Here is a 21,606-nt window from a genome sequence, read left to right as displayed (position 1 = left end):
GCAGTTAATTTTAGAATAGACACCCTTTTTTGGTGTGTGTGTCCCCATCCTCCTGAATTACAGGCCTAATTTGTCACAACATGTACCTCCCTGGATTTAAAAAAGAAAGCAAATTAAGTCTCGAGTAATTATAATAATTACAGGATCAGAAGAATTCCAGGTTCAGAGTGTTGTGGTGCCTTAGCCCTCTGTTCTCCCCTGTTTGTCACTGTCCCTGGGCAGTGGAATCTCCTGCCTGGGGCAGCAGTTTGCAGCATTGACTCTGTGGTGGAGGGAGGCTGAGCCTATCCCAGGGATGATCTTTGATACCAGTGGAGCTGCACATCACGAACTTCACAGCAGGCTGCAAAAGCCACCATTTGCATTGCTTTAATTTATCCAGATTTGAGACTAAGATGATGTCCCCTGTCAGCACTGCTGACAGTGAAGACAGGCTAGAAGCTACAGTAGAGGCGAATCACATAGAAAAAGCTTGAAGTGCCCAGTATTTTCTGTCTCCTTTGTCTGCCTGTTCAGTTTTGGGATGAAAACTTGTGTTCTGCAGATAAACATGCAAGCAGCTTTGCTCACGTGATGGGTGGCACTGGTGACAATGGGGCTACTGTCCTGCAGTGCACTTTGCTAAGCTGGATTCTTATTTGTTGTTTTTTGGAAAGGTCTGAGTCTCTTCTGTGAAATTTGGAGTTTTGTGTTTCAAGATAGATGTGCTCGTTATAGTTCCAGCCTTCACCTGTACCTGATAAGCCTTTCTCTGATTAAACCTTTTTGATTCCAATAAATATCTGAAGACCTTTGTATCTCTGAAGATTGCAAATCCAGGGCTTTATTATTTAAAGAGGTGTCAGTTCGTTAGTGAAAAATATAGGTGGAGAATATAGGTCATCACTGGAACCAGTAAATGGTATGTCTTGGGACACCACGTTTATTAATTGAAGGCAAGCTGAATGACGACACGGTGCAGATTGACTGTGCCTGGTTAATGTTGTTGTCATTGCACTCTGTGATACAGTTATTAAATAGGTAAAATATTTTACCTTTTCATATAGAGCCATACACTTACTTCATCTGATTTAATGGAACTATAATTTTAATTATGATTATTACCTTAAATTATAATTAAATTTATGTGGTTTAAATTTACATTTGTGAAAATGGCTGCGTGATGAAAGCAGAAATCAGCTTCGCATTAACAAAAAAAGGTTTTTTAACTGCATCTTAGTATATGCTCACAGCCAAAGACTAGCATGACCTACTTTGCAACAATAACAGAGGAATCAAGCCGGGTTTTTTTGTTGAAGTATCTAAATTGGCCACGAATGCTACCTACTCATTCGTTTGTGAGTATCTTTAAAAATAGCTATTGTATCTATGAAACTTAAGGGTGGCTTTTTTTGTCCTTTCTCTTATTTTGCTGCAGATAATTAGCACCATGGAGCCTCAGGTGTCGAATGGCCCTACTTCCAATACAACCAATGGACCCTCCAGCAACAGTAGAAACTGCCCTTCCCCCATGCAGACAGGGGCTGCTACAGATGACAGCAAAACCAACCTCATAGTCAACTATTTACCCCAGAATATGACCCAGGAAGAGTTCAGGAGTCTCTTCGGGAGCATTGGTGAAATCGAGTCCTGCAAGCTCGTGAGAGACAAAATCACAGGTAAGCGTTTCGTGTTGTGGATTTTGCCTGTGTTAGGGTGATCTTGTATTTGGGGCCAGCAGAGCCTTGGTGCTTCTATTGCAAGTGCTTATGCAGGGAATGCAGCAGCTGCAGTGAGAAGCTTCAGTGGCAAGCCTTTAGTTTTCAGGGCTGCATGCTGGATCCAGAACACTGAGAAGCCTCTCATCTCTCAGCCTCTACACATCTGGGGGAGAAGTCTGAACACTGCCAGTTTACATGTGTGTAACACACTCTGCAGCTTCCTGCAGGAGAGCTGAGATGGTGGCTTTCCTTTCCTGGTCATTCTCATTTTTATTTAACATGGACTTGTCCAAATGGCTTGAGCCGACTGATGGTTCCTAATTCTGACTCTGCTGTTTGAGCTTCACAGACCTTCATTACATTTTTGTCTAAGAACACATTAAGGGTCTGCATGTCCAGCACAGCTTATTGACCACGGTGTTCTGGAGCAGCAGTGGGCTGGAATTGAGACACACTGCTCTGGGTTTCATTCAGACATCTGTAGATATTAGTTAATTAACTCTAGTCCCCAAAAACATTTTAGTTTGCAGTGATCCTTTTCCATATGAAATGGCACCCGTTGGTAGATACCTTCAGAGTGAAAGCCTCCCAGACAGAGGCTGCCTCATCGAGAAGAGAGGTGTCTGCACTGTCACTAAAGGAGATGCAGATGGGTGCAGATGCACCTGGCCTAATCCACATCCTTGCTGCCGCAGCCAGGAATCCACTGGTGCAAAGATGGGATGAACAATCAGCTTTTATAGCTCGCTTTATAGGTTAGTTTTATAGGTTGTGTGTCTACTCGCACCGTAGGTGGGAGCAGCTGAAATTTCACTGCTGTTCAGTGCATCACCAGTGGTGTTATGTTTAGCACAGAGAGCAGCAGCCTTGGGAGGGAAAGGATTCCAGAAAAGGAGTCAGCTCCCCTCAGAGGCACTCCTGGCAACTTGTGTGTGTGCTCTGTGGGAAGAGGCACCATGGGAAGATGAGGAATTAAAATGCAAATCTTCATACCTGCTTCCATCACATCCTGGCAGCCATTGTATTGGCAGCATTAGGGTGATATCTGCTTAGTGCTTTTCGACATGCAATGCTTCTTTTTTGTTTACTTCCTGACACGCAGCAATGCTCTGGTTGAGCACAAGGCACATAACAAATGGCAGTAGCTGCAGGGCAGCTTGAGTCCTCACAAGTGTAGTCCAGTAGAGCTTTCTTTAGCACGTTGACCATGATGTATCAACTGCAATAAATCTTCTGATTTGGCCACAGCTTCGGGTGCTTTAAAAAGAAGATTGAAAACTGGAATTGACTTTTATTTGCTTTTTTTTCTACGGACTGTTGTTTTTCTTCTAGTTTGAAAATAATCTGAAAAATCTAACTGCAAGTTAGTTCACTTATTTCAGAGAGAAGTGAATGCCTAACCCTCATCTACAGGAGCCTAGGGTGCCTAGCTTGAATTTTCATCTTGTTTCAGGAGCTTTTACTGTTTACCCTATCCTCAAATTCATAGTGATGTCTTTGCAATATAATTTCAAGACTTTAGATATTCGACGTTGTTTTCATAGGGGGTGGGTTGTCTGTGGACAGAGAGCCATTACTTCATCAGCTAGGAACAGTGTTCTTTTTGTTTCATTCCATCTCCAGGCTTTTGTCTTTCTGTTTAAAGATGTGAGAAATTTTCTATATGAGCTTCTGACATATTCTTGGGTAGTTTTTTTGCCTATGCTTTTTCTTGCCATACAAAGTGCATAAATCTTTGATCACTAAAATACTTTAAAGAAACACCCTTTTAAAAAAACTTAGACAAATGCCTTTAGGACGTCACCCCTACGTATTTTTGTAAGTGGTGATACAAGTATAAAAGAGCCGAATTTGCAAAAAAACAAAATTGTCCTCCAGATTATCTGTGCTGTTTTTGAAAACAGAATTTCATCTGCCAAGGTTTTCAGGCCTGTTATCAAGGCATTGTGCAACAGTGCTGAATTTGAGGATGCATGTTCATTCCTCACATAGAATTCAGAGTTAGTAAATCAAATGCAGTCCTCTGCCAGAAGCAGTTCATGTTTTTAAGCTTCTTAGAACATGGAGAGTAACAAAATGGAAATGCACTGAGGTCATACCCAGCTCATCTTTCTGGATCATCGTGTAAGTGTGTTCTTCATTAGGCCTCTGGATTGGTATTTTTTGGGATGGGAGGGGTGGAAGTATGCCAGTAGGCTGGTAGAGGAATCAATGGCTTTTCAGGGATTCTTTGCTTTTTTCCTTATTAAAAATCAGTATAGATATTTTTTTCTGACAGTGAAAGCTGTATTACAAAAAAACCAGTGAATTCCTAAGCTATTGCTGAAACAGTGAAGATATGAAACAGTTTAGGTTTTGTCTGCTTTGGGATTTTTCATTGTTTCCGTTGAAAATTGTGGTTTTAATATCCCACCTAAGCATACTGTTTTGTTATGCCTTTAAACAAACGTGCTGTTCTTTCTGTTAAAAGTCTGGTTTGTCTTCATATATTGTAAGTTTGCTTCTTTCTTGCTGGGCTGAATTATCAGGCAAATAAAAAAAAAGAATAAAAAGCTGTAGAGAGAGCTTGCTTCAAGAGAAATAGAAAAGATCATAAACCAAATCATGATTAAATAGTTATCCTGGCAAAACCATAGTAGAAAATCTCAAAGGTACATCTGAAGCTAGGTAGCATTGAATTGGTTCATGTAAAAGATTCTATTTCCCCTGTCAAGGAGCTGCAATGGTTTTTTGGGTTTGGTTTTTTCTTTTAACAATATAGAGTCTTCTGAAATGTTTTTTTCAAGGAGTTAAAAGGTAAAGAAAGTCTGTTTAAACATACTGCATCTCTCCAATAAAATTCATGACCTGAACTCCTTTATTAATTTTAAAATAGGTTAAACAATGTATGTCAGGAATAGTCATCTGCTTCAAGTCTTTTTTACAGTCTTAGAACAGTAGTAGGAGTTTTTTAATAAAATTGGTTTGTGATGTTGCCCCCTCGCTTTGGAAAGGCACATGTTTAAACAAGCATATTCCTTTACTAAAAAACTATGCTAATTTGGTAGTACACCGCACTGAGTTGAATAGGAATGACAGCTTCTAAGACAGCCTTTAATTTGGTATTCAAAACCAAAATCGTAAACTTGGGTTTTGTTTGGTAGCTTCTCAGAACAGGCAGGATATACAGTAGCATTTTTTAAAGATGCTAATGACTTGAGAGAGGAGATGGAAGTCAGGCATACATTTTAATTATGGGGGAGGGGTTGCAATAGCAAAAATGGTTTGGGTTTTTTTCACTGCAGAGATTTGAAGGGAATGAGACAAGAAAAAACAGACTGAAGATAGTTGCCTTCATTTGGCAGGGGTGTTTAATAAAAGCAGAACTTGTGGTTGTAAAGTGTGCTTATTAAATTTTTCATTTACACTACCTAATTAATTCTAGCATTTTAAATTAACAGTGAAACTGGTCCCTGCTGTACCATTTCATAGCTACAGCATATTTCGTCCAACAACCCAGTTGTTCAGGTTTAATCAGCTGCGCTCAAAAAATGAGAAAGGAACTTGGGTTAAAAAAAAACCAGCTAAGTGGCATAAACATTTTAGAGCAGCGTTAGAGGAAGGGAGATGATTTCAGGGAGGAAACCCACAGCTTCAGATGGATGTGAGGCTCAGCACTAACCAGTGATGCTAAGCTAGAGAGTGTTGCAGCTGCTCTTTATTTTTCATTTTGTCTGAAGAAAACCAGTGACAAATATCTTCATCACTTAAGGGAGAGGGCTGGAATTCATGAGAATTTTCAGAGAAGAAATGCTGAACTTGTTTTGTCCTGTGTTTGCAAACAAAAGATCCAGTCAGTGTAATGTCTGTCAGACACTGTAAGTGCTGCTGCCCCAGTGAGTTGTCCTTGTTGACATAGTTTGTGTTTGAGAGAAGGGGATGTTTGTTATTAATTTGCTTTTAAGATTTATATTTTTATTTCTTTGTAAACTACGCAGGAACTTAAATCTCTGAATCTTCAGATGATCGATATCCAAAAATCTTCGGTTTGCAAATCTTTTGCATCTTCAAGTGATCCAGGAACACTGTAAAGCAGAATATTTATTGATGCAAGATTTCTGTGCATCCCTTCAGTTATGACAGGGTTTGCATAATTCTGCTGTGTGGCACAATTTGATGTTCTTTGCATGTATAATCAGGAACTTTGTTCCTGTGCCCAGAATGTAACTCTTTTTTTGGGTTTTTTTAATTGTTCCTTTTTGAATTTGCAGATCCTTTAAGAGTACGTACAAAGAGTGAAGCCTTTCACTTTAGTTTCAGGTATTTATAATAATACTGATGGAGGATTAGATTAAAACTGCAGTTCAGAAACAGTCATGACGTTGTAAGTGTAATTTACATATCAGTGATCCCAGTGAAAAGGAGAGAAAGAAATCCTGACTGCTTTACCTATAGTCTTCTCTAGAAGTTATGGATTTTTCGACTCCTTACTCTGGATTTTCAAACACAGGATCCAAGAACCAAAAGCCATTAAAATGACAGAGCCAGAAATAATGTAACATTATGACAGCAAGTCTATACAGGAAGGTATTTTTCATGCAAGAGGTGCTCCTTCCTCTGTGGAAACCAGTAAATTGTTGTCCTGGGAAGGCTGATCTGCCCCTCCTGATTCAGAATTTTGTCCACAATGCTTTAACTTGGTATTGTGTGCCCTCTAGAAAATTTTTTTCCAGCTTTCCTGTCAAGTGAGCAGCTCACCACCACGTACTGAAAAGGTGCTGCTGTAAAAAGCAAAGACCCAGATTTTATCTAACCAAGTGTGTTCAGCAAGTGATGAGGAACTAGTGTGTTTCCATCTAGAATACGCTGCTCAGAGCTGCATGTTTGCAGTTTGCTGAAATTTGGAGCTTAATTGAGGAGCCTTAAGCTCCCTAACCTTTCACTGGTAAGCAGACATTATCTAGTATTGGCCCAGCGTTTGCAGCAGGTAGCAGCCAATTTTTGTGTTTTAATTGGAGGTTTGGATGCATGATAGAGTAGATAACCAGGAGGTCACAGTGTCCATCTGGGTTGGAATTGAAGGAGGACTCTGAAAGCTCATCAATGTAAAGACACAAAGCAAATATGGGATTAATGGCTAAATTTAATTACAGGGAGCAGGCCTTTGGTAATACAGTTCATGACAATAGGTAACCATTCCACAGTTAAGTCTGCAGTTGAAACACTTAGGCTGGAAATTGCAGAGATATTAGTAAAATTGTGCTGCTTTGTCAAAGGGAGAAAAGATTTATTTTTGTTTAAGGGAAATAGTTCACAGCTATTTATGCTTAGAAGCTGAAGATAGAACATTTATTCACTGAAAAATTCACATACAAAGGCTGCCAGACAAAAGTCTATCTTTTCTTCAAGAATTTTGTAAAAGGGTGTGCCAAAAGTGTCCTGTGGGAAGAAAAAAGAAGATCCATATACAGATAAATATAGCTTGCAGTGAAACCCAGCATTATGGTACCTCATCCAAGGTGACTGAAAGTCTAATCTGAGCATAAACTACTTCTGCATTTGATGTCCAATTCACTGATTGTGCTTTGAAAGTGCCTTCCATTTGGAGATACCACTGGCTCCAGTGGTTTTCCCCACTTACAGTACATTAAACAGATAGGATTATAGAATGCAGGGATTATGTTAGATAAGACTTATAAACTCTTTAGAAAGTATGTAAACACTCATGCCTCATGGCATAAGCCCACCTAATAACAGGGTTTAGGAGAAAAATACCTTGTAGAGGTGGTTTATTCCCTTGTTGACTTGGAAAGGGTTTTTAGGAATTCTCTGTAAAGCAGTGGTAACTAGTCACTGATCTCTGATCATTTATTTGGCACAGATCTTGTTGCCCTGGACTGAGTGTTAGCAGCAGTTTCTTTGCTCTGGTAGAAGAGAATTAATAAAATCCTTCAGAACAGAAAAAAAGCTTTCATACTGTGGTGTTCACCATAAATTGAATATATCATTCTGGTATTTGGCTTGATTTGCATTTAAAGGCCATATTTAGCAGTGCCCCTCAAATAGCTTGTATAGGGAATCTCTGTAAGCAGCAGTGGAGTTTCTTGCATTTGACTTCCTTGAAAGCAAAAGACTTGGTATTTGCTGAAATAGGAAAAATATTTATGCAGCAGAGTACTCAGCCAGGGTTCTTTTGTCTGAAAAAATACCAAATTAAGTGAATTGCTTTAGGTTTTTCAGGAAGTGACTGTATGTTGGCCTCACTGTATTTATTAGGCAAAGGAGATTTGTATGGAAGTTGTTTCTTTGTGTTGAATGCATCGTCAGAATGCAGTGAGGAAAGAGTGGTTAGGTAGAGTAGTGTTACTGCAGCTGAAAGTCAAATGTCCAGAGAAGCAGAAGTCTAAAATAATGTAGTTTGGAACTGAAAAGAAAAAAATTATTTCTGCTAATTGGATGGAATACAAAGTATGCTTTTTTCATGTTATCCAGAGAATAAAACATTAAAAGATACGGAAAACCAGAGACTTTTTAATTTGAAATCTAGAATTATTTTTAAAGGACTAAATATAAGGCTCTGAATGTTATTAAAGACCTTTGATAAATTGATCTTAATTTCATAGCCTAGTTATTTTTATAGCTTATTTCCTGAAGTATATTCTGTTCTTGAGCAGAGATAAACGTAATTTCCATGTTGCATATCCTATTTTAAGGGCTGCAGATTCAAGACAATCCCCAAATATTGATTATTTTAATGAACATTTGCATTAAGTATCTGAACTTAGCACTGTGGGGGAGGAGACACAGAAGTGGTAGCGAGTGTCTCAGTGCTGGATGTCTCAAATGTTTTCTGTGTGGTTTGATGTCTGTGCTGAGCGCTGAGGAAAACGGTCAAATTAGCATCCATCGTTTTCTTTATCGCTTCTCTGCAGTCGCCTGGTGCAGACTCTGTGCTGGCGAACAAAAGAATTTTGATTTCTTGATTATTGGAAAAAAAGCAATTGAAATGAGTGTTGGGGCAAATAGGCAGAAAGCAAGCGGGCATGACCCTTGTGCTGCAAAAGAGCTTTCTAATTAACTTCACCAGTTTCAATCCTCAGCTGCTTCTGAAGTATATTAAATGCCTCTAATGCATATTTAGGGTATTCTTCAGTTTTTGCTGCCTGGTTTGAGTAAATACCATCACCTCCCATCAAGCCCAGTGTGGAAGGATTAGCAGTGTGGTTTTCCTCAACAGCACAAGCACTCCTACACCTCTGAAGTCATGACTTCCAGATACAAGGTTATTTTTGAGGCTTTCCAGTGTGCCTGCTGACCTTCTACTCTGAGACTTTTTTTCTGTCCTGTGTTGAAGATAGCTGTCCACCAGGGAACAACCAGTGAAAGAGCTCTGGTGGAACCCTCTATTGATGGCACTCCACTCTTTGCTTCCAGTGCTGTCTGTCGTTTTTGGCTCATTTTGCCCTCTCCTCTAGAAGCCCACACCCTGTACTTCAGTACTTGTGTGCAGCTGCTTCTCTCTGTAACCCTCTTTCTTTACTTTCTTTTTAAGCCTGAGGAGAAAGCGGAGGAAAGGAATGTGAATGCCAGGAAAGCTCTAGGAGACTGTCAGCCACTAGCAAGGCACTCCCTTCCAGCTGAGGCAGGGTTCTTTGGGGCAGCACTGGACAGCACAGCCAGGTAGGGCTGTCAGGGCTCCAAGGCTGACTTTCCCAGCATTTCTCCATTGCCTGCTGCTCAAGGAGTTCTGCAGTTCAGCCACACCCTTGAGCTGTACTGTGGCCGCCACCTCTGCCCGTCTCCCCTGTGCTCTTGCTACACAACTTGTCCAGGAACACAAGTGACCTGTGTAAAACCAGTTCAAATTGTTTGGAAAGTGATCTGGATCTGCCTGCTGCTCTCCCTTTTCACAAGGCTAATTTTCACTAATACTGCATCTGGAGTTTCTTCTTGACTTTTAGATGGCATTCAGCAAACTCATGACTGGGGTTACTTGACCTGCTGCGGTAGCTGATTCTCGGAATCAGTGAGCCAGGGAGTCCTTGTGCCTTCTGTCTTGCAGAGCTGATCCATCATCACTTGACTTCCCCCTAGCAAGCAGTTTGTTTTCTCTACAGCCGAAAGAGTTCTGCCAAGGTGATCTTCACCTTGGCTTCTGGCAATGGTCAGCCTGAGACCTTCAGATTGGTCTCTCCTCTGTTTTCTGCTACCTCAGTTTCATGTGCAGTCCCTAAACTAATCTAAGTAGTTACTCAGGTTCCATCCACTTCAGAGCTCCTCCTTCGCATTTTTGCTTTTTGAGTTACTCTGACTTGAGCAAGGACCCATTTACATGATCAGGCCAACCTGTTTTCTATCTTTTCTTCAAGGGATATGCCACTTGTAGAGGGCAAAGTTCCTTTTGAGATATCTACAGCATGGAGGTCTTGCCTGGCCTTAAATCCAATTTTTTCTCCTTTGCTCCCAGAAAACTTCAAAGGTTCAATCCCATTGCTTGGAAACTTAGGCCATCATCTCAAACTGACTTAAAGTTAAGAAGTTTTAACTTCTAATTATGCTGTTATGTACAAGGATGTGTGGAGAGGGGAGTTTCTACAGCTCTACACTGCTCACCACCCATTCTCTTCTGCTTGAAGCACAGTTTCTCTTTCTGCCTGAATTGGGAGTCCAACAGCCTTTGTGTGCAGCTCACTGGCAGTCCCATGCTTATAGTCAGCACAGATAACCATCTCAGGAATCTGGGCTATTGGAAGTTGCTCTGATGCACAATCTTTGCCAGCAAATCTCTGGATTTCATCAGCATTCTCTTCATGTCCAGTGCTTCATTCCTGGAACAGTTATTGATAGGGTACTGCAGCCTCTGAGTTTTCAAACCATTTGTGGTACAGCCTGAGTTTTGTTTGGGCCCTTCTGCATCTCTCCATGTCTATTAAGGCAGGTTTTGCTCAGGTGCCACACTTCCCAGTTCTGTGATGCCACAATCTCGTGGTCACTCCCATCCCTGTGAAGTTCTGATTCTGCAAAAAGAGAAGAGAAGGAGAGGAAGAAGGACTTCAGAGCCATGATGCTAAATCCATTTCTTTGGCTTTGCTGGCTGGCTGTCTCTGCTTTGGCTGACTCACTGCTGGATGTTGTTGGATGTAGCTGCTGTTCTCTATTGTTGCTGAGCAGGATCCATCACTGACTTTGCAGATGTTGCTGCTTGTCCCTGCTAGGAATTTCAGTGCAAGTTACCGATTTGCAGGTGCTGCTGGAGACAGGATATTGGACTAGGCAGGCTTCTGCTCTGACACAATACTGCTGTTCTTAGGATTCTCAGCATCTGTTTAATCAGTGGACTATATCAGCTTGAGGGGGGAAAAAAACTGAATGCTTATATCATTTTTATTCACAAGAGCCCAAATTGCTTTTTTTTCCCAGCTAGTTGGTCTTTAAGGGGTGTTGCAAAAGCAGATGGACAAAAAGCTGCGTCATACTCACCTGCAAGCAAACAAATGGCAGCATTGCCAGTGTGATTAATTGTTGCTGTACTAGAGGGGTTGCTATTCCTGCAGCATAAGCTCTAATCTCCCTGCTGCTCTGTCCAGATAATGGTGCTCACACACATTTGGAAGCACCTAAAGTTAGGTATCAACAGGCTTCCTTCCTCTTGCTGCAGAATTCTAGGACCCAAAAAATGAGGCTGCCTCCTTCTTCCCTGGGAAGCTGTTGGCTGGATGGAGGGGGTGTATTGACTTTCCTTGCTGTGAGGACGGTAGGTAGGGCATGGAAGATAGGACATGTAGCAAGAAGTATTCTCCAGCAGTTCCTTTTTTAGACTCCTCTGTTCTCCTACTTGCTGTATCTGTGTCATTTCTATTTACCAGTGCATATCTTTGCCCAGTTCTGTGTTTCTTTAAACATTTTTCTCCTCTGGAAGCCACTTTGTCTTAACCAAAAAAATAAAAGCAAAAACCTAGTCCCAAACGGGAACAGCTTGGGAGCTTGACTGGTAGCATATTTTCCCCTTATGCTTTCTACTGCATTGGAATAGCTACTCTGGTACCTTGATTTTATTTGTTGGTAGGATTGTGGTACTTACTGGCTCCAGGTTAGGTTTATTTAGATAACAAAAGGAAAAATGGTTCTTTACCTTTTCCTGTTTGCCACCCACCTGTTTCATGTCGTGGAAAGCCTTTTACAAGAGTTGTGTATCACAAAACTGCACTGTTTTTAGTGGGGCTCAGCCAACAATGGCATCCAGTGCCATACATGTAGATAATGTCACAAGAAAAGGTGTCAGCTGATACAGATGAAATCTGCTGCCTTGAAGAGTATTTTTATGCTGGAGAAAATTTGCTGAGGAGCATATTCATGCTAATATTCTTCTCAAGAAAATTACCAAGATTAAGTGATAGGACTAAGTAGTATGTGCACACAATGAAGTCATAATATTTTCTCCTTGAAGTAGTTTTCATTACTTGTGTTACCTGCAGCTACCTAAAAGGAATATTATAAACTTGTAACATACTTAAATTCCTGTTCTTGATTTTAAATTCTTGGAGGTTCTGTCTTAAAGCCGAAACAAATTTGTGGAGAGGCTCCCTGCAGTCCATATATCAGTGGATAGCAAAATTTTTATAGGTAGCAGGTTCTGGAATATGATAAAGTAGCATTACCGTTCTCAGCATCTTTGCAGATGCTGTGTAAAGTAATCTACGTAAATCTAACTATTACAGATTAACCTTCTTAGTTGTCAGGCTGCAGCTTTTTTTTTTATGTTTCTGCTGATCAGATTAAAAATGCTGCAGTCACGAGTTGTGTTGTTAATATTAAATTTTGTATTCCGGTCTGCAATAAATTACTTTCCTCTGTGCATTGGAAAAAGTGGTTAGTAGAGCTCAGAGTTTAATTAGTAGGCTGTTGATGAGACAGAACAGGTATTGAGAGCCATTGTTCCGAATTACTGTGAAATTTGTTAGTATTGTTGTGGCTTTTGTTTTTTGTTGTTTGACAGAGGCTGAGGTACAAAACCTTAAATGTTGCCGAATTAAATCATTTAATGACAAAATTACCAGGGCTTTTTGAATTTGCAGTCAGCCAGGTTTCAGATATTGCTGCTGCAGTATAATGTTATGTCCTATTAATATTCTTGTTTTGCAAAACAAACTCTTGTTTTTCTCCAGTTTTATGATCCTCTGCCATTTCCTTTAGACTGGAAGCATTACTACCACCATTTCTACATGAAATCATTCCAAGTTTGAGGATGCACTGGATTTTCATATCTTGGCTGTGTCTTTCCTAGTTCTTCTGCTTGTTTCCTTCTTGTTGACAGAGTATGTTCTTGGCCTTTTATTAAAAAATCTGTCTCCTATGGATCAAGACTTCTGTTGAGCCAGGACTCTTTCCACTCTGCAGTTCTCTGACCCTTGGTGAAAGTATGAGCCTTGGTCTGTGTGCAGGCTCTGCCCTGGTTCAGTCCTTCTGCCTTCCTTCTACCTCTCACCACCATCATTTGTTTGGTAGTGGTGTTTCTCATAAGCTCTGACTCTGGCTGTCTGACATTGGCCTTTTTTCATACAAGTTTGGTCCATTTGCACCAAAACTCTGTATGTGGTACAATGTAGGCACGCTCAATCCAAACTTACTCCTTTGGTGGAAGCCTGACCAGTGAATAATCACTCTGTTTCTTTTGGTTTGCCTTCAGTTTCTGCTCCGTTGTTCAGGATTAAATTTTTAGTTGCATTCTACTTTCATCTAAATTTCAGAAGTTCCAGCATTTGGGGATGATATGCAGGAGGGAAGATCCATGTGCTGTAATGAAGCATGTGCCTCTTCTGTGACCTGCTGGTTCATGCTCTTGGAGTGCCTTTTCTCTTTGGTTTCAGACTCTGTGATTCTTTCTACCCTCTCTTAATCTTTTTTCATGGATAAAAAAGATGTAGAACACTTTTTTAATATTTCATCTCCAGTCATAGTCTTCACACACTGGAAATATCTATAGGCTTTTGCATCTCCTTTTAGTCACAATTTAATCAAAGGATACCACACTTCAGAGTTTTAACACTGGCCACTTCTAAGCTTGTATTTTAAGTCACTCTCAAGCCTTAGGTCTCAGTTTAAAAACCTAGTGACTGCTGAAATTGGCCTTCAGTTTGTTGCCTTCCTTGTTTCTGGTACATACATTCTTTGTTAGAGCTGTGTGGTCTTTACCATTCTTTCTGTACTGCTTGTCCAGTGATGCTGTATCCTTTCTCCCCAACTTGACATCTCTTGGGTATGAGAACAGCTTCCCACAGTGTATTGCATGCTTAATATAATGCAGTGACTTCTTTAATTCCTGGTCCAGATTTTTTCTCCATGCTGCTGATAACCATTATTGTGTGCTGATACGTCTTTCAGGGCTTTTTCTGGTTCTATTTGTTTTCACTTTCTTTCTTACTGAATCTTGTTTTCTCTTAGCCTGTTTGTTCCTAATGTCTGCATTCTTGTGTTTAAGTCGTCTCTTCAGCATTGAATTTACTGTTCAGGATAGACAAGTCATGGCTGTTTCTTGTCCATTCATGCCTGTCCCCAGAACACTGGATTTTTATAGTACAGTCCCTGTTCTGTTCTGGGACAAAGCGGGGAGGAGTGCAGCCTTGCTCTTCTCGGAACAGCTGCTAATTCAGAGGCTGTGTGCTCCTTGAAGGAAGGGGGAGGAGAAGATGAAAAGAAGGGAAGCAAGAGATGTCAACTGAGGGGAGCAAAATCCAAATATTTGTTCAGAAATGGAACTCACTTGTCTTGTGTCAGGAGCAGTAGCTTTTCAAAACCTACTTAATCAGTTGCTTGCAGTAGTACGAACACACCCATGCTGAAAATCCAGTTTTGCATTTAAAGAAACTTGATAAAAGCAAGCAAACAAAAAAGAAAACGGAGGATAATATATTCTACAGAGCATGAAATGTATGTGTTGTTTACAAGATATCTCTAGCCCAGCACAACTCTCAATGGGCCAATGATAAGGTTCCAGTCTTAGAGTGGGGGAGCTGCAGTTTTAGCTCCCTGTTTTAGTGACTGTGTTGCTCTGTCCAAGTTCACCCTGGAAATCGTGATGCCTTTCAGTTTCTCTTCTCCATAATAGGAATAAAAGTGCTTTCCTCAGTGGTCTTTGTGAGGAAAGGTGCGTTTCAGAGATAAAATGCTTCCATGCTATGGTAATGGGAACCGTAGAAGGCTCCAGCCAAGTCAGCAGCATCTTGTCTCAAACTGCCACTTAAGCTTTCCATGCAGATTAGTCCATGTCCTCAAGCATGGCAGAGGCACAGCTCACTTGGTTGAACTCTGTAGTGTGCAGGTGAGAGCAAAGCCATGTTTCAGGTGAGAGTAAAACATCTGAAAGGATAGAAGCCTTTAGGAGACTGTAAGGCACGATTTTCAAGAGCAGGTGTCTTACAATTCTAGTATGGTCAAGTATAAAATGGAGTACTTGCATGGGTTTGGAAGTCCTCTTGAAGTTTCTGTGGGAGTGGGATTTTCAGAAGGATCTGGTGGCACTGGGCAGCAGCAGGCTGTCAAAGCATGCTCTGTTGTGTTCTGAGTGGATATATGGGGCCATTCTAGACTGAAAACAATTACTGTATCTGATTTTGAGGAACGGCAGCTACTGTCAATTGGTATTTAATTTACATAACAACTGCGACTGCATCACCAGCTCTGAAAATCAAGACATTAAATTACACTGTCTTGCATTAAGAGATTTGTCAAAACTGGTGGAAGAGGACAAAACTCATGTAATCTCCTCTGGCACTGCCTGGCAAAACCAAGCTTTCCAACTTAAGGTGCTGAATGAGTGATGTTTCTGTTGTGGGGAGCTTGCAGATAGGTTGGAGAGTCTTATTTTGATTTTGAGGTCACTGTGTCCAGGTGCAGGTGGTTCCCTTCCAAAGACATGTGGGGGTCCAGGGCTTGCATTTACCTCACCAGCCCTAATCATTCGCTTTAGCTACGTTTACAGGATTTGTTTCACGTTTTGGGCAATGCTTCTTTTTATTCCCCCTTTATTTTTCTAGGCTTGTTGTCATGGTACCTGGCACTTCCCATTCAGATATTAAAATTGAGTGAGTGGTGTCTGTATGTCTGGTTCATTTTCCTTCTCTTATCCTCTCCCCGAGGGAGAGCTTTACGTGGGATGTAGCACACTGTTTGCAAGGGCTTCCTTTGGGGGATTTTTTAATCACGTAGCACCGTCTCTGTTGGAGAAGGCCTGGTGGGAAGAAGCCCCTTCCACTTGGACTGGAGTTTATTAAATCCTGTGTGCGTAAGGCTCCCGTGGGACCTCATTGTGCAACTCATGTCTCCCCTCGAGCTCCCCAAAAAAAGGCCTGTCTCCTGCATGAATGAGCTTTTATCTGAGTCTCTCTGGCATTGCCAGGATTAAGGCAGTGATAGGAACTTTCTCTGTGCAGACACCTGGTGGGGAGGGTTCTTGCTATTTGGGTATCAGGGCTCTGATGCCTAGGGGAAGAGCTTGCTTGAGGGATCTTGTCCTATCTGAGGAGCTTTGTGTCATTATGTAGCCTTTGCAGGTGCTCTACCTATGGAACATAGAGGATTTTTCCTGGAAGTTTGGGGTTAGCTTTACTTTTTTAGTTTCACAAAAAGCATGTTTCTTAGGAGGAGATTTGTTACAAGTGCATTTCACTGTTAGTCTGGAACCTGACTTTCCTCTCCAGTAAATATCTTAGGAGGAAGGATCTGCTAAACTCAGATTATGCTGATGGCTGTTTTTAACCAAGGACAAGTCATGCTTCTTGATTGTAGGTGCACTTTAGCATCATAGCATATCTGGGGCTCTCGGTTGGATTGCATTTAAATACAGCTGACTTCTCCAAATGCAGAAGTGGGATCTTCTCAAAAGAATTAACAAGGGCACCCCAAGTAGAGTAATGTGATGGAAGGTTCCCAAACAAAGCTTGTACCCAGTTGCCGTCCTGCAAAAGGCAGAAACCAAGTGATTTATGCCTCATTCTTGTCTTGGTTTTGCTTTGAGAAAGATTGTGTACATTTTTTCCCTAAATTCTTGCAAAAGCAAGAGTTAATAGGTGGCAAATGCTTTCTTGTTATTCATGGACAATATGTATTAAAAAATCCTAGTTGCACAGATACAAGTATTGTATTGTAAATAAGCTATAGACTAAATGGATGCTGTGATAAGTGCTGCCCTAAACACAGAACAAGTTACCCTTCATAGTTGGGTTGCAGTGAATTGTGACAGTGACAGCCTTAGCTTCATTGTTTGGTCGTAGGAGCACTGTGAGCAGAAGATGTTTCTCTCCTGGTCTGCTTCTCCTGAGACTGCAGTGTGCATTGCTGGGGTGACAGCGAGGGATTCTCCTTGGTAGAGGTGGAGGATGAATGAGACTGACATTACTGGTACAAGAAAGCATCAGACAAGGAGCAGGTTTTGAACTAACTGGTCTCATGATCAGATCTCATTTCCCCTTGATCTGATTTTTCTCTCTATAGCTTACCTGCTTTTTTAGGTGAACAGCTCTATTTGTTGGTAACTGTTGAGGAAACAAAAAGAAAAAAAATGAAAGCCATTTCACTTGACCCTCTTTGTACATTGTGAATATATCTTCTCAAGGGTATTTATGTAACCTTCTCCAAAAGCCTCTACTTCACATGGCTTTTCATATGAGTTGCAATCATTCCTTTTCATCCCAGGAATGTGTTTAAAACACTTCTGAAATTATTTGAAGCCTTACAGGGTGGTGTTCTGAAATGGGTCTGCCAGCTGGAGCAGGGCTTGCCTTGAATGTCAGAAGTTTCTTTGGTTACTCTTGCTTAAAAGACAGAAAGAAATCTCCCTGCCAGCCATCCAGAGATGCTATTTATTACGATCATCTCAAGCTTGAGAACACAGGGGAAAGTGGAGGAGTATGTGCAGGTTTGCTTGGAAGAGCCACAGGTGGACAGCAGGTTGCGCTGAGCTCTGCAAGAGCGAGGAGCTCACCCCGTGTGCAGTTTCTTCCCTAAATCCCACCGAGGGTGGAACAGGCACAAAGGGAGCTGGGGAGGTTTGTAGAATTGGTGGTGAGCGTTATTTATCTCTTGGTCCCAAAGCCAGAGTGACTGAAGGCTGTTAGTGGCTGCCGGCTCCTGCCTGGCTGATGCGCGGTGAGCTGTCAGACGTGCCCTACTTCCGAAGGGAGGCATTGTGGCAGGGAAGCATCGGCGCTCCGTTACGGCTGTCGGGAGGGCAGCTTTAATTAGCTTTTACATTTGGGCAGGGGACAACAAAACCACAATTTGAGGCAGTTTGGATCACTGCTGTCCCATTCTGTGCTTTTCTCATGAGTGACTGCTTGTAGTAGGGACCATAGTCCTTTAATGTGGCATTCCATTCCACAGGAATTTATTTCCAAATCAAAAGGATGTTTCTAAATTTTTTTGAACTTACCTGGTCACAGGTGGGCAATTAAAAGTTGTACTCATCTCTGGGTTGCTATTAGAATAGTTTCCTGCAATAGGAAGGCTTCAGACTTTCTGAGAAAGTAGCTTGCTTCTGCTTTGCTTGTGGCAATGATTGTTCTTCATACAACCAGCAGGAACAGTGGATTTGTAGAGCTTCAGAGTAGAAGAGATTATAGAGCACTTAACACATCTTGCCAAAACGTTTCCTGGATTAATTTCTGCTTGAGCTAGAGCATAGTTTTCAGAAAAAAAACCCACAAGCTTTCAGAATTTCCAGTGGTAGAGGAACTGACAAAATGGTTGTTAGGTACTTAAATTCATGTTACCTTCAATGTGAAAACCAGCAAATGGCTTCCACAGGAAAACAGCATTTGCTGTATTGTTTTTAGTCTGGTTTCACTTGCTGAGCAGTGGGGCTTGGGATACAGAACTCCATGGACAGGCATTAGTGAAAAATGAGTTTGTACTTCAGGTGACTAGTAATGTAGTAGTGTTCAGGTTCAGCTTCAACTTTTTTGATCAGGTAGACACATTGACCCCACATCTCAGCTGAAGGAGTTCTCCATGCTGTGGTCATTTCTCGTGGCACCAAGGCTTCAGTGTCTGGCCTGGAGCACATGAGCCAGGACTGGGCTCCTCCTCAGCAAAGCAGTGATTTTTTTTTTTTCTTTCCCTTTTTTGATTGTATGGCTTTTATGCCAAGAAGAGTTTTTAAACTCTTTTGTCAGTGTTGCAGGCTTGATGTGGCCTGTGTCAGTCTTTCATTTCAGCCTTCCTAAAGTATGCCACAGTTAATGTGGTTTGTCAGGATGTAAGCTTTGTGCTATCTAAATGTGTGTATTTGTGCTTTACTGAGGAACTTAAATTGCTTTGCACCTTCCCTCTGTTCTCTTTGTACTTATCCTTTCCTCCTGTCTTTCTGCAGTCAATTTTCATGAGCAAGGAGTTTGGGTTTTTTCCACTTACTGGTGGCAATAAACAATTTAGGGCCAAGATCTGTTTCCTGAGACAGACCTGGAAGAAAGCATCTTTCTGGTGATTTCCTGTTCACAATTCCCAGTAACAGATCTGTTGGCTTTTTTAATCCATTTAATGTGTGCCATGTTAATTTTGTTTTAGTCAATTAATAAGCAGTACCAAAGCAAGTCCTTCAGAGAAGACCAAGTATATCAACGTTGATTTAATGACATTCTTAAAATTTATGGGTCAAACTTGTAATCTCATCAAGAAGGTTGTCAGTTTAGTTTGACAGAATCTATTTTCCATAGACTTAATTTGATTGACATTGATTTTATTACCCCTCACTAATTCTTTATTATTAGAGACTAGTATTGAATATTCTGTAATTTTGCCTTGCTTGGCATTAGACTGCTGGACCTGTAATTACTTGGGTCATTCAGTCTTCTCTTTTTGAATTTCAGTGCAAAATTCTTTCCTCCAGGCTCCTGGAATTTCTTGATCACAAGAGATCCATTAGCCCCTTTTTTTTGGAGTCTGTTCTCTGCAAGTAATCCAGATCATCTCACTTAAATATACATAATTTCAGGAGCTCCTGTTTAGCATTCACCTGGGTTGCTAGTTAGTACTTCACATAATACTGTATTGTTACTATTAGTATCTCCTGGTGAGTCAGGATGAGTGTTAAGGGATCTCTTTTCTGTTATCAAAAAAAAATTCTTTTGTTATTCCAGCCTTTACTAGCTAGAGGGGTTTTATGCTTTTTTTTTTTCCCTCCTGTTTTCTGTGACATTTCTGTTCTAACTTACAGGGTTTTTTCTGTGTTTTCCCTTTACCTGTTAATATAAATGTGGAATTGGCCAAAGCAGACTGGCTTACAGAGGAAGTAAAGGAAGGTACAGGTTTTTGGCACTGCCTTTTTCACAGTTGCAGGATTTTGGATATACGAGTAAATGATACAGGGTAAATTGAATTTTTTTCCCCCTCCCCATCTTCTTTGTCATGACTTGCTTTAAGCTTGATTTTCAGCTCTGAAATGGAGCTTTCTAAAATGCAGAACATGTACATTACCAGCTCGGTCTTGGCTTTGCCTGCTTTTTTTTTTTTAAGGCTGTCAAGTCCTTGATAACTTCTAACCCTGTTACTGCTCACTTTTTAGACCTATTCCTTACCAGATTCTAGCAGGTCCACTGTACATTTCATCTGCTAGATAAAACATTCAGGAGGAGCAGTGGGAATAGCGAGATAACAAGGTGTTGTTTTAGGATCATCTAGAAATATCTCTTGCCTGACCTACTGAATCACAGCATGTGATGAACTATTGGATTCCAAATCACAGAAAATATTTACTATTTACGGTGCTGTTCCTGGGAAGTGTGGCATGGGAATGAACTACAGTGTCTGTGTGGGATCCCACTGAGAGGTCCAGCTGCTTGCTTTGTGCTGCCAGATTGTGTCCAAAGAAGTGTTACCCTTTTGGAGTACATGCAATAAGAACACATGATGAAGAAAATAGCAAAGTTCATACTGTTTACTGTATTCTGGATCAGATCCTTTCCTTTCTTTACCTGGAACAGTTTTTAGTTCTTTCACATTCTAGACTCTGATTTGTCTGACGTAAGGTATATTGCTCTTGAGAGGAATTTGAAAATAATATTTTTACCTGCATGTATAAATTGTTTTTGGTGTCTTAACAGTAGAAGTTTAGTACAGTAAAGCTTTATGATGTTAGCCACAGTCATCATAAAGCCTTTCACAAATCATTTTTTTGTCTGAGTTTTTCTTTTCTGTTTGAGACTGGGGTGTTTGTGTTAATCTTAAAACAGATGATAATATTTAAAAGAGATGGTTGAAAATACAAAGTAACCAAACAAAATACACCCCTGAAGTGGAAACCCCTTAATCAGAAGGGTTTCTCCCTTCATCTTCGCTGGTACAGTGAGGTCTATGCTTGAAAACAGCAAGAATTTCCTGATGGAAACAACTGCACCAGGATTTTAGTGGGCTGTGAATGGTGTTGAGTTTGAGAGAATATAGTTTTGTGAGACTATAGTATAGCTGATACAGCAATTAGTGTATCAGATATGAATTCATAACCAATAGTTTGAGTAACAGGCCTGCAGTCCTGTTACAAATTTCATCTATTTCTTGATGTTCAGGAGTATATACACTAACAAGGAGAAATTGTGGTTCTGCAGACCTGTTATTAGAAAGAAAAATGGTAGGACAATGTAATAGTGTACTTTAAGCCAGGTTCTGCAGTCCTGCATGCAGATATGACCAGCTTTATTTGTGTTGGTATGTTATCCTTCACCGTGGAGAAAATATATTTATCCATTGCCAGCTGGTAGTGAGAATGAGAGATACCTAAGTAACCTGAATGTTACTGGGAGACTCAAAAAAAGGTTCTGTGGAATTGTAATCTCATTCTTTTCTTGTATTGCCATTTATTTTCCTTCCCTGCTGCTACTGCTGTCTGGGGGTTTGCTGTCCATGGTCTCTTTTGTGCAAGTACTTGCAGAAGTGAGAA

At 40.8% G+C, this 21,606-nt stretch overlaps 1 protein-coding gene across 9 annotated transcripts in view; it reads left to right on the top strand.

The window, feature by feature from the left end:
* Positions 1 to 21,606, top strand: part of ELAVL4 (ELAV like RNA binding protein 4) — an 80,740-nt gene that overhangs the window by 36,916 nt on the left and 22,218 nt on the right. For all 9 annotated transcript variants that reach the window (XM_085067635.1, XM_085067632.1, XM_085067631.1 and 6 more), the window contains exon 2: positions 1,418 to 1,658. In XM_085067635.1, coding sequence (XP_084923761.1) covers positions 1,418 to 1,658 — 241 coding nt within the window. The remainder of the gene's footprint in view (positions 1 to 1,417; positions 1,659 to 21,606) is intronic.

Source organism: Lichenostomus cassidix, chromosome 8 (genome assembly GCF_008360975.1).
Source record: "Lichenostomus cassidix isolate B80296 chromosome 8, HeHo_3.0, whole genome shotgun sequence".
In the NCBI taxonomy this organism is placed as follows: Eukaryota; Metazoa; Chordata; class Aves; order Passeriformes; family Meliphagidae; genus Lichenostomus; species Lichenostomus cassidix.
The sequence above is the reverse complement of the archived record's forward strand: the minus strand, read 5'-3'. Positions and strand labels throughout refer to the sequence as shown.